The 13,611-nt window shown below is 43.7% G+C and overlaps 1 protein-coding gene across 6 annotated transcripts in view; it reads right to left on the reverse strand.

Annotated features, from left to right (window-relative positions):
* Positions 1-13,611, reverse strand: part of LOC147032905 (dipeptidyl peptidase 4-like) — a 162,731-nt gene that overhangs the window by 124,706 nt on the left and 24,414 nt on the right. For all 6 annotated transcript variants that reach the window (XM_085870929.1, XM_085870931.1, XM_085870926.1 and 3 more), the window contains exons 3-5: positions 5,751-5,846; positions 978-1,060; positions 497-571 (exon numbers count right to left, since the gene is read on the reverse strand). In XM_085870929.1, the coding sequence (XP_085727055.1) occupies positions 497-571; positions 978-1,060; positions 5,751-5,846 (254 nt within the window). The remainder of the gene's footprint in view (positions 1-496; positions 572-977; positions 1,061-5,750; positions 5,847-13,611) is intronic.

Below are 13,611 nucleotides of genomic sequence, written 5' to 3' on the forward strand. Positions count from 1 at the left end.
TTTAAAATCTTTTGTTCACGTTCCTCTGCAACGAGGTTTGCCACACCTGCAGACGTGGTACCAGCCTGCCCACACTCGTGGTGGAAGTAACATCAGAAAGTAGACTTTTTTCCGATCACATCAGCCGCCCCATTATACTATTCACAATTTTTTTTTTAATCTGAATCAGGCATGAAGTTACAGTAGTTTCTTAATTTGCAAATCCCTACCATCTCGACTGATCCTCTGTTTGTCACCTGGCTTAAAATAGTGTTAAAGGTAAGATTAGCATTTGTCTTGTTTGGGTTCCTCACAGATTTATGCCCTCACTCTCAGAATATACTTTGGTTTAATGTGAGCACAGTTTCACACACAAGATGGTATATTTGTGTCTAAATTTACTCATGTCTGTGTGTATGTTTACACATGTGTGCATGATTATGTGTGCAATGAAGCTGACATGAAAAATTCCCAAATAGTCTTTGATGTCAACAAAATCATCCCTTTCTTAACAAACCTTCTTCCTGCTTGTTTGAAGGAGAGTGTAACCTTTGGATGGAGATACAAAATTGATAGTTGCATTCACCATACTCTGAAAAAGGAAAAAGAATATCATTCAATTTAAAACAATTTAATCGTGTTTATTTACCAACAACAACCAAATAATGGCTTCAAACTGCAAGCTTAACATCTGCCAGAACAAAAAAATCTGATGTAGCACAGATGATGTCCAGAATGTTTCTGCAATGATTCTTTTCTAAACTAATTATTTATGCACCAATTGGTTTTTGCAATGATTTAGCACGAGGGAACAAAAGGAATAGTGACTGCAAATATATATATATATATATATATATATATATATATATATATATATATATATATATATATATATATATATAATTTCTCAACACCGTTCTGCAAGGATAATTAAATTAAGATATGAAATAACAGTTGTACCAGAGTAATGTAAAAAAAAAGCAAATAATTATACTTACAGGGATAAACAAATTTTCATCAAGTAACGGGAGCTTCTTCCGGTAAATGGCTCCAGATGAATTTCGAAAAATGTACTCGTCGTCTGAGAAAAATAAGAAAAAGGAGATAATTGAAGATTTACTTACAGTGCCAACAGAAATTCTACACCCCCTTTAAAAATTTTTCACCTTTTGTTACCTTATAGCCTGGAATTAACTTGCATTAAATCAGAATTTTTCCACATTTATTTACATATCGTACCCCACAACTTCCAAGTGAAAAACAAATTCTATAAATTTTAGAATATTTATTAAAAATACAAAACTAGAATATCTTGGTTGGATAAGTGTCCAACACCTTGAGTTTATACTTGGTGGAAGCACATTTGGCAGCTATTACAGCTGTGAGTGTTGGGAGAGGTTTCTACCAACTTTGCACACCTTGATTGGGCAATGTTTGCCCATTCTTCTGTATAAAACTGTTCAAGCTCAATTAATTTGTGTGGGGAGCATTTCTGAACAGCAATCTTCAAGTTATGCCACACATTTTTGATTAGATTTTGGTCGGGGCTCTGACTTGGCCACTCAAAGACATTTATCTTTTTGTTCCTCAGCCACGACAGCGTAGCTTTGACTGAGTTTTGGGTCATTGTCATGCTGAAAGGTGAACTTCTGTCTCAATTTCAGCTTTCTTGCAGAGGCCAGCAGGTTTTCCTATCAGATTTTTTGTATTTTGCTCCATCCATTTTCCCTTCTACCCTGACCAGTGCCCCAGTTACTGCTGATGAGAAATATCCCCATAACATGATGCTGCCACCACCATGCTTCACAGTAGGGATGGTATTCTTTGGGTGATGCGCTGTGTTGGGTTTGCGCCAAACGTAAAATTTTTCATTTGGGCCAAAAAATTATATCTTGGTTTCAGACCACAAAACTTTTTGCTAGATGGCTTCAGAATCTCTGGAATATGTTTTTGCATACCTCAAATGGGACTCAAGGTGGGGTTTTTGGGGTAATGGCTTCCTTCTTGCCATCCTCCCATAAGGCCAGACTTGTGGAGTTGCTTTGGATATTGTTGTCATATGCACACAGTCACCAGTCTTTGCCATAAAGGTATGTAGCTCTTTCATAGCTGCCAATGGCCTCTTGGTAGCCTCTCTGATCAGTCTCCTCCTTGCTTGGTCATCCAGTTTGGAGAGACAGCCTGATCGAGGCAGGGTCTTGGTGGGACCATACGCCTTCCACTTATTAATGATTGTCTTGACTGTGCTCCAAGGGTTAACTTGGTATGTGATTTTTAAGGTGATTGGTTACACCTGAGCTCATTTTAAATTGCTCTTATAAGGGGGGTGAACACTTATCCAACCAACATATTCTAGCTTTATAATTTTAATTAATTTTTTGAAATTTGTAGAATTTGTTTTTGATGTGGAAGTTGTGGGTTATGATGTGTAAATAAAGGTGGAAAAAAAGTCTGAATTAAAGGAATTTAATTCCAGGCTATAAGGCAACAAACAGTGAAAAAAAAAATTGAAATTTTTGAAAGGAATTTTTTTTAAATATATTTTTTATTTTTGTAATTCTCGAGAAACACTGTATTTCCTTTGACTAAAGAAGAGGTTTTAATTACATATAATCTCTGCAGAAGAAACTCATCAGTAACATGTTCGTCTCCGAGCCTTCTAGTTCTGGGTTCTTCCATTCACTATTGCTTCAAGTGTTCCTTTAGTTGTCTTTCAATATCCCACCATCATGGTCATGTGTCAAGCTCTGCTTTGGACCATTGGTCTATGGCAGATGAGGGGGATTGCAGAAACTCAACTCAAGTTTTGAATTTGTAAAGCCAGTTTGGTAATGAATTATAAATTTTGTCAGGGAGCTGGTGGCAGTTTCCAATTCATTACAAAAAAGCATTTTGGGATCTTCAACATCAACCATATTATGGTTATTATTATATTATATTATAACCATATTATAACCATACAGGGTGGTTCAAAAAGACCTGGACAACTGTGGTTGTTAATATATTTAGTACAACAAATGATACAATGATACCCTTTGTTTAATATGATTTTTTTTTAACTCATAAAGTTTTCTGTATTTTCAGATCTGGTGGTTAAACATAAAAGAAAATGGCAACTCCACAGGAGAAAGTTAAGTGTGTTGAATGGTTCATCAAGATGAGATCCAACACACAAGTTCAGCTTAATTTCCGTACAAGCTATGGAAGGAATTTACCATTGCGGACTAGTACCAGAAAGAGGTACAAGAGGTTTAAGTTGGAAGTTTAAATTGTAAGTTTAAACAACTGGAAGTTGTTTGAAACAGAAAAGTACAGGTTGACCAAGCACGAGTGTAGCAGACGTTGAACAAGTATGAATTATTTCAGCAAAGTCCAGGAAAATAAATTTGACGCACATCTCGAGAACTGGGACTACCATCCACCACTACATACAGGATTTTGCATAAAAGAATGAAGCTTTATACTGATAAGGTGCAAATTCTGCAAGAACTCAAACCAAATGATGGATTCAAATGCAAGGCGCTTGCCTTGGAAATTTTACTCAGTCGCAAAGAGGATGACGAAGATCAACTGAGAAAGGTCATATTCACAGACAAAGCTTGCTTTCATGTATTGGGGAAGGTCTGCCGGCACAATGTGAGGATCTGGGGTGCTGAAAACCCCCAGGTGGTCATTGAACACATATGCGACAGTTCAAAGGCCAATGTGAGGTGTGGCCTTCTCCGTGACCGCTTGGTGGGTACGTTTTTCCTTGTGGAGGATACAGTGACCTCAACAATTTAAATGAACATGTTGAAAGGATTCTCCTCACCACAGATTGAAGACCTGCAACCTGATAACTTTTATTTTTTTGGTATACAATGTTGAGACTCGTATAAGAGCTAACACACAGAAAGTATAACAAAGGGAGCAGGAGACAAGAGGGGCAGCAGAAGGAAGCACAAATCAGTGGGGAACAGAGACATAAGGAGATCTGTGGAAGGGAGAAGGATGTGGTGGGGTATACGGGGTAAACAAGATGGACACTACATGGACTTTCAGGAAGGAAAGCAGGGAATTTGAAGGAGTTGGGCTTGGGGTGGATTAGCGGGGGTCAAAGATATCATAGTTTTGGATGGGGGAAGATACAAGAGATGATGGTGAACAGATCTCTAGCTGAGGACATGCGACTGCTTTTGTCTCAGCAATGGACAGGGGCCTGAAATCTCAGGCAAGAGATCAATGTCCTCTCACGGGAGATGTTTCAGGAATCCTAATCTTACAGTTTCATCCTGTCACTTCCATAAAGAATGTCAAAAAACCAACCTATATTTTTCCATTGTCAGCTACAAGATGTTCAGTCTCTTCCTTCTAGATCAGTGATGACCTTTCCTTGGTTGACAACATTGAAAATATGTCCTGCAAAGCCAGCTGCCGACTGGGCATTCTCTGTCATTCTGAGTAATTCCTTGAAAAATTACTTTTGGCTGTCGCTCATTGGAATATTGCTCTGCCCCATGGGCTGATGCACTAACATCACAACTATTTCTCCGAGATTCGGTGGAATTTACAGCTCTTAAAATTATTGACATTGTCCATAATGAGGTAGAGGCACAAGGCCAGTAGGCTCTCTTTATTTTACCAGACAGGTAGGTGGACTCTGTTTTGAACCGGCTTGCTTCCAATCTTGTTGTCTCTGTTCTCCCACTACCGACAGTCCCTCCAGGATACTTGGATTCTTCTAGTAAAGTCTTCCTGGTTCAACTCCCAAATTCCAGGTTTACTTCCCACCTCAACTCATTTGTTCCTCTTTTCTCCAGTTTGTGGAACTGCCTTCCCAGAGGCGGTTCAATTGCACTCTTCTCTCCACAATTACAAATTAGTAGCACACCACCATTTCATGTCATCCTCCATTGCCCCCCCCACAATTTTTTCTACCTTCCTAACCCAACTCTTGGTGAACTCTTGGTGAACCCAGCTCTTGGTGAAGATCCCATTGTGTCTTTTGCAAATAGTAGGCAAGTTATTGCTGACACCCTGAACAAATTTCATCCTGACTGACTGTTGGAAAATTAACCACAAACTACCGAGCATGATCCTTGCCCAGGAAAACCTTGGACAACACCAACACTGTAAAAGGTATGCTACATTGATGATTAAGATGAACCCAACTCCACCTTGCAGGTTACTGTGTTTCCTTCCATTCTCTCTTCTCTTTTCAAGTTTGTTCATTCCACTGATGTTGCACCGACCTTTGCCCCACTGTTAAGATGTTGATAGTCACCTCACTCTTCCCTGAACCTGGATTTGTACAAACAAAACACTTCTACCTCCTGTTGTTGGTGCTCATTCTCAGCTAACCTCAAGAAGGGTATTCAGCCAGTACAACAGCACATAATGACCGATACTTGTCATAAGATACTGTGACATCTTTTGCTTCCATAACAGAAATGTAGAACGGACAGCTTGCAATAAATCTCCATTCGAAGAACAGTGCATTTACATGCAATGCCCCCTTCTAGCACTGCTTCTGCACCAGGGTGACAGTTTTAATCAGATATAATTACATAGTGGGCTCACTTGGTGTGTGTCTTTTGCAGAGGTGAGAAAAAGTGTCTTTAACTAGATGCAAGCAGAAGAGAGAGGTGAACATACTACCAATTTAGCTATTCTGTTGCCTATCATTAAACACCTACTACAACATCAGGTAGTAATTCAAAAACAAGTGCAGCAATACAAGAAAACACACAAATGTTGAACCATTAACTTTACAAAGGAAGGATTTCCCTTACCTGAAATCCAGGACATGGAAAAAGACTGAGGAAAGTATGTCCCTTCTAAGTAGTTAGCCAGTGTGAATGTTGGCTTGTCATCATCCTGTGCTGTTTCTGCAGAGATGGACAAAATATGGATTTCACTGCACATTCTCAGTGAAAAACAAGCTTTTTATGGCAGAAGAGAGTGATCAATTTCATTTTATGTTCAGGTGCACCTCATTCTACCCTCAACCCCTTCCAAACACCCATCCATTTCTAAAAAAAAACAACTAGAACAGCACTTGGTAGAGCACGTACCTCCACCAGGCTAAAGTTTACTTTTGTATCCCACTGATAGGCCAGATCTGGATCCAGACCTGAACCAACATCTAATCGGCTTGTTCTTGTCACCTCCCCAACTCATCCACCTAGTTTTGTTACAACTATCCCAAACCTTTCAAAATATCGTGCTATATATTGTTTTTGCCCCATCTCTCAATGGTGAAGAATCACTTAAAAATTTAAAGATTCTTTTATTAGGATCTTCAGTGAAATCAAACAAATTAGTCCTTGTTGCATACCCAAACTGTCCATAAAATTTTGGCTGTATCTGTCCACAACTTTTTGAGATATTGTGCTATGTATCATTTTTGGCCATATCTCTCAATGGTGAAGAATCACTTTTAAAAACTCTAGTACCCGGATCCCGATATGGACCTTCACCAAAATCTAATCTTTTTGTCCTTGTCACATACCCAACATGTCCACCAAATTTTGTCTGAATTCATCTACAACTTTTAGGGGTAAAAACATAACCTCTGCCTACTCCGGATGGCGGAGGTAAAAAAATTTGACACAAGGTTCCCCAACTATATTAAATCCTGATAGGCTTACAAGCTGCACAATCAATTGCAAACCCTCACTAAGTACAAGTCTTTCCTGTAAACCATGCTTTATGAAACAGTCAAGCTATGAGGTCGAAATTATCACAGTAATGTTGTAAGATATGGGGCACAGATAGCTTGACCACCCCCAATTAGTGACAAACGATGGAAGATCCTCGTCCTTCCTTCATATTAAGGATCAGCTCAACAATTTTTAAGCATTAAACAAAGATTGATCGAAAATAGAGCACAAGTACAATGCAAGACAAACTACACTCAAATTTAAAAAAAACTTAAGATTTATGAGATCCTGTGGTGAATTGAGGTGAATTGAGGGACATGACGCGGGATCACATGTTGTGCGTCTCGCGTATAAGGGGAGGTCTCTGCGGCACGAGTGGTTGTCCCCGGGGCATTGCCATTTACATCGGCTGTTCACTTGATGCTCGTTAACTGAAGGTGCTCATTGACTGGTGAGAATGGAGATTATATCGAACTCCGTGCTTACGCGGATTTATTCTGCAATGATTAATCGCACATGTATACGTTACTGCTTATGTACTCCTAGCTGAACCTGTATTCCCCGGTGTGCCCGTAGAAGCGGCTCCAATCAAATGGAATAAAGCCTAAACTCTGAAGGTTCATCTCTCGCTCTCATTTCAATTTATTCCATTTGATTTTCTCGGCTCTCTCAACCAACGATGGACAAGATCTACAAACCAGAGAGGTTCGACGCAGACCCAAACGCGACTGACGCAGAAATGAAATGGTCGCATTGGTTTTGTTCCTTCTCACACTATCTGACCATCATCGAGGAAGGAGCCGACAAATTTGCCGCTCTCGTGAATCATGTCTCGCCCAGCGTGTACAGGCTCTTCTCGGAGTGCGACACTTACGAAGCAGCGATTGACGTGCTGCAGGCGCTCTACGTGAAGCCCAAGAATGAGGTATACATACGACATCTTCTCAACACACGCAAGCAAGCAGCCGGGGAGACAATCGATCAGTTCCTGCAAGCTCTGAATCAGCTGGGAAAAGACGGCAGCTTCCGGGCCGTAAGCGCCGAGGAACACCGAAAGGAAGCCACACGGGAGGCATTCATCCAAGGACTCAGATCAGCCCACATACGGCAACGCTTACTAGAGAAAGCGCAACCCACTCTTGACAAGGTAGTCGATCAGGCACGAGCGATGGATACGGCTCAGCAGCAATCTGAGTCATTTGGGACACCGATGCTGCTAATGAACGCTGCTACGGTGGGAACTCAAGGAACCCCACTGGCACAGACACAGCCAGACATAGGGAATGGAGAAACACCCGAGGAGCCGGATACCCAGGCCACGTCAAACTCCTCAGCAACTGCTCCGGTTGGTAAATGCTTCTTTTGTGGGTACAAAAGGCATCCTCGTCAAAAATGTCCCGCCAGAGATGCCACATGCATGAATTGCGACAAAGAAAGGGCATTATGCCAGGGTATGTAAATCTACTCTAAGGAGAAATAAACCCACTTCTGCGGCTCTCTACTCGCAGAATAAATTAACTGCAGCCTCCCCGGGGAATCTATCCAAGGCTATCATCAACGTACGAATTAACGGGCATATGGCTGAGGCACTGATTGATACCGGTAGCTCTGAAAGTTTCGTCAACAGCTCGCTAGTGAAGGGCAGGAAATGGGTAATCCACCCGACTGACAATACGGTATGCATGGCCGCCACCTCACTACAATCCCGCGTACGAGGGTACTGCAAAGTCGAATTGGACGTAAAAGGGTACACGCATCGGGATGTAGGGGTACTGGTGCTTCGTGATTTGTGCGCAGACGTAATTCTGGGTCATAATGTCCTCAAGCAGCACACGAGCGTCGAAATACCCTTTGGAGGAAGCAAGCCTCGTCTAATTTTAAATGCGTTGACCACCGCCGAGGTAACGTCCCCCCAGCTGTTCGCTAACTTGTCGCCGGTCTGCAAACCGATAGCGATCAAATCGCGGCGATATACCACTGCTGACATGAATTTCATCACTTCGGAAACCAAGCGATTACTGGAAGAGGGAATTATAGAACCGAGCGATTCGCCATGGCGCGCACAGGTGTTGGTAACCAGCAGTCAGAACCATAAGAAACGAATGGTTGTCGATTATTCCCAAACGGTCAATCGCTTCACCCAACTCGACGCCTACCCCCTGCCGCGCATAGATGAGATGGTCGAACGCGTGGCCAATTATAAGGTATTCAGTACCATCGACTTGCGAAGTGCCTATCATCAAATTCCCATCCGAGAGGAAGACAAACCTTACACTGCATTCCAGGCAGGGAGGCGCCTCTACCAATTCAGGAGAATACCTTTCGGTGTCACGAATGGGGTAGCTTGCTTCCAACGGGTTATGGACGACATCATCTCAGATGAAAACCTCAAAGACACTTTTGTTTACGTGGATAATGTCACAGTGTGTGGTAGGGATCAGAGGGAACATGATAGGAATCTGGACAGATTCTTGAGCATTGCTAGAAAATATAATCTGACTCTCAACTACGAGAAATGCGTATTCTCGGCAAGGTCAATTGACCTTCTCGGCTACACAATAGCCGACGGCACAATTAAGCCTGATCCTGAGCGATTGCGCCCGCTCCGTGAGCTTCCACCACCTCAGGACTTGCAGACAATGCGCCGGGTGATCGGGATGTTCGCTTACTATGCGAGATGGATTTCGCAATACTCCGAGAAAATACATCCCCTGGTGCATTGCAAAAACTTTCCACCAGATGCCGCTGTTGTAAGAGCTTTCCACAACCTCAAGGATGATATCAGTAAGTCCGTGGTTTTATCGATCGATAGCTCGGTGCCCTTTGTGGTGGAAACCGACGCTTCAGATCACGCCATAGCTGCTACACTTAATCAGTCTGGGCGGCCGGTCGCGTTCTTCTCGAGAACTCTCTCTAGAAGCGAACAGAGACACTCAGCGATAGAGAAGGAAGCGTACGCCATCGTTGAAGCGCTGCGGAAATGGAGACATTATTTACTGGGAAACCACTTCACGCTCGTTATGGACCAACGATCCGTGGCATTCATGTTTGATGGGAAAAATAACGGAAAAATTAAGAATGAAAAAATTATGAGATGGCGGATAGACCTAGCTTGCTACAGTTACGACATTGTTTACCGGCCCGGGAAAGAAAACCCTGCTGCAGATACCTTCTCTCGGGTCTACAGTTCGGCAACAATCAGTCAGGCTTTGCAAGACCTCCATGTGTCTCTGTGCCACCCGGGGGGCCAACCAGGATGGCACATTTCGTGCGCAGACAAAATCTTCCCTATTCTGTTGAAGATATTAAACAAATGAATGCTTCATGCCCTGTTTGTGCTGAACTAAAACCCAGATTCTTTGGCGCGGCATCTGGCAGACTGATCAAGGCCACTTCCCCCTTCGAGAGACTAAACATCGACTTCAAAGGGCCCCTGCCGACCGAAACAGACAACAGATACATATTCACCATTGTTGATGAATATTCAAGGTTCCCTTTCGCATTTCCGTGCTCGGATATGACCTCGGGCACTGTCGTGAAATGTCTCTCTGACCTCTTCGCTATGTTTGGGAGACCTTCGTACATACATTCAGACAGAGGGCCATGTTTCATGTCGGCCGGGCTAAAACAATTCCTACTAGAGCTCGGCATAGCAACTAGTCGAACGACGGGTTACAACCCACAGGGAAACGGGCAGGTGGAACGGTATAATGGAGTTATTTGGAAAGCCGTAATTCTGGCGCTGAAATCGAGAGGACTGGGCCCCGAGCGGTGGGAGGTTACTCTTCCCGACGCTCTGAATTCCATACGCTCTTTGCTCTGCACGTCCACCAATGCCACTCCTCACGAACGAATGTTTACTCACCAACGACGTTATGTTGACGGTCAAACGGTGCCCAACTGGCTGACCCATCCTGGTACAGTGTTCATGAAACGCCCGGTACGACAAAGCAAGTATGAACCCCTGGTGGAGGGGGTCGAACTCATTGACACTAATCCAGAGTATGCTCATGTCAGGCTCCCGGATGGCAGGGAGACCACTGTGTCGGTTCGCCATCTGGCTCCCTCAGGTACTCCTCCCGCAGGTACACCACCTTCTGGCACTCCTCCTTCTGACATTTCCCCCCCAGGAACTCCGCCGGGCGACGGGGCTGCCGCGTTCCACCCGAGAGCGATCGAGGAGTCATCCCCGGCACAAGTCGAGGCTCACCAAGAGGATCGGGAGTCTCCCTCAAGTGAAACTGCCGTTTACTCCCGGAGAGGTCGACGAATAAGGCCCCCTCGACGACTCAATCTGTGAAGGGGATTATCGGCATTCTCGCTGCTCATGCTCCTATATGCCCATTATATCATATCGATGCTCATTTCCATGCTCCTACAACTCAAAATAATCACTGCTTGGCATGTATGCTTCTGTAGACCTATTAGTCCGCGTTGCTTGAAATGTATACTCCTATAGTGCTAAAGCAATCATGGTGTGTAAGATGGGCCCCTAGTTACATTTTAAAGGTGGGGAGAATGTGGTGAATTGAGGTGAATTGAGGGACATGACGCGGGATCACATGTTGTGCGTCTCGCGTATAAGGGGAGGTCTCTGCGGCACGAGTGGTTGTCCCCGGGGCATTGCCATTTACATCGGCTGTTCACTTGATGCTCGTTAACTGAAGGTGCTCATTGACTGGTGAGAATGGAGATTATATCGAACTCCGTGCTTACGCAGATTTATTCTGCAATGATTAATCGCACATGTATACGTTACTGCTTATGTACTCCTAGCTGAACCTGTATTCCCCGGTGTGCCCGTAGAAGCGGCTCCAATCAAATGGAATAAAGCCTAAACTCTGAAGGTTCATCTCTCGCTCTCATTTCAGATCCCATCATTAAAATTTTCCATCTTGCATTCTTCCAAGAGAAAATGCAACATTATGTAGAAAATACATCTTGAGAAAGTTTTAAGCAGTGTCTGTGAAGTTGGCAACTTCTTGCCTTTCTGCAACCACAGTTGGCTGCAAAAAAAAACAGGTAACGTCCCAGTATCGGGTGAAACTGCTAGATTATGTTTAAAACTCAAAATCAAACCCCACTCAAACAAACAAACAAACAAGAAAAAGACGTCATGCAAAGCACGATACTTGCAAAATTCACCTCTCTCTCTCCCCAACGGTTGCGATGGATACATCAAATTGTCCATTTCATCAAGATTAAAATTGAGAATCTTAATCAAAGCTCAGGTTAATCGGATGAAAAATGATTATTTTTCAGATTGAAATTGATGATTTTAGAAGTTTGACCTTGAGTTGACCTTTGACATTCTGACCTCAAATGTAGTACGTTTTCAAATTCGGTGATGCACTCTGTAATTGCTGCTTAATTTTCAACTTCATCAGATGAAATATGATGATTTTAGAAGTTTGACCATGAATTGACCATTGAACTTTTGACCTCAAAAAGTAGTTTCCCAATTCAGTGACGCAATATGCAAATCCTGTTCAAATTTCAAGTCAATCGAATGAAAAATGACGAATTTAGAAAGTTGACCTCAATTTTAGAAAGTTGATCGAAAACCCACTCCGTGGGAGCACCTCCTGTGCAGCTGCCATACCCAGGGCAGCTCACCGGAAGACGGGATTGGAGCAAAGCCTTCGGGACCCCCATTCTTTGATGATAGGAGGGAAACCATGGGGTAACCTTCCCGGGTCAGATTGCGACAGTGTGTGTCGGGGTGGTGCTGAGGTGTTGTCAACCAGGCAGCGTCCCCTTGGGTTAACCTGAGACAGTCCCCTCGGTTGGGTGCCTGGAATGTTCTATCCCTAAGAGAGGATGATCACCTGTCTGTTATCATCTGAGCTCAAGCATTTGGACATCGGTATTGCAGCACTCTCTGAGGTTCAGAGACTGGATTGCGGCGAGATCATGGCGGGTGATTACACCTACTATTGGTCTCGTTGCTCTCATGGTTACCATGCCCAAGGAGTTGCTGTAGCTGCATCCAATAAGCTGACTCCAATGATAATTGAGGTAACACCGGTCAACGAGTGTATTATGAGACAAAGGATTCATGACTTCTTGGGTGTCGTTTCCCTGGTCTCTGTATATGCTCTGACTGAAGCGAGTGATCTCACTGTGAAGGATGCATTCTACGCCACGCTCGAATCTGTGGTTGATCAGTACCACAGACGAGATACACTTCTCGTCTTGGGGGATTTCAATGCATCGACTGGAACTGATAGGGATGGTTATGAAACATGTGTTGGTCCCCATGGGTCAGGAACTATGAAAGAGAATAGCACTAAGTTCCTTGACTTTGCAAGAAGTCATGGACTTAGGGTGGCTGATTCATGGTTTCAGCGCCCACAAGCTCATCGCTGGACTTGGTATTCCAACGCTGGTGGTGTGGCAAAGGAGATTGACCATGTGCTCATTGATGGGTCGCTGGAGGATGATCCAGAACTGCTGGGTCTACCAGAGTGCTCAGTTCCTCAATACTGACCACAGGCTTGTTGTAGCAACTATGAAGTTGCAGCTTAAATCCAGGAGAATGGTACCATGCCAGGCTCGGCTGGATTTGGGCAACCTCAAGGATGAGGGGGTAGCAGAGGAGTTTGCAAACAGGTTGAGTGGAGATTGGGGGGAGGGGGGGTCAGAGTGCTTTGGAGGATCATGAAGAGTTGTGGAGTGCCTTCAAGACCACCATCCTTGATATTGCCGGAAGATGTCTTGGAACTCACCAGAGGGCGAAGAAGAATTTTGTCTCTCAGGGGACACTGGATACCATTGACCAGACACAGGGCCAGGCTGAATCGCAGAGCAGAGCTATTCAAGGAGCTGAGGTGTAAAACTGTACTTGTACCAAGGGTGGACAAGGAGGCCTATGTGCGAGGAATCTCTGAGGGGGAAGAGCATCACCTGTGGTCATGTGATTCTCGTCCTGCTTACAGGAGAATTCACGCATTATGTTCATCCAAGACCATCCCGCAATGTACTGCAGTTA

The sequence above is a fragment of the Eptatretus burgeri genome, chromosome 2 (genome assembly GCF_056783735.1).
Source record: "Eptatretus burgeri isolate ZD-2024b chromosome 2, Ebu_testis_v1, whole genome shotgun sequence".
NCBI lineage: Eukaryota > Metazoa > Chordata > Myxini > Myxiniformes > Myxinidae > Eptatretus > Eptatretus burgeri.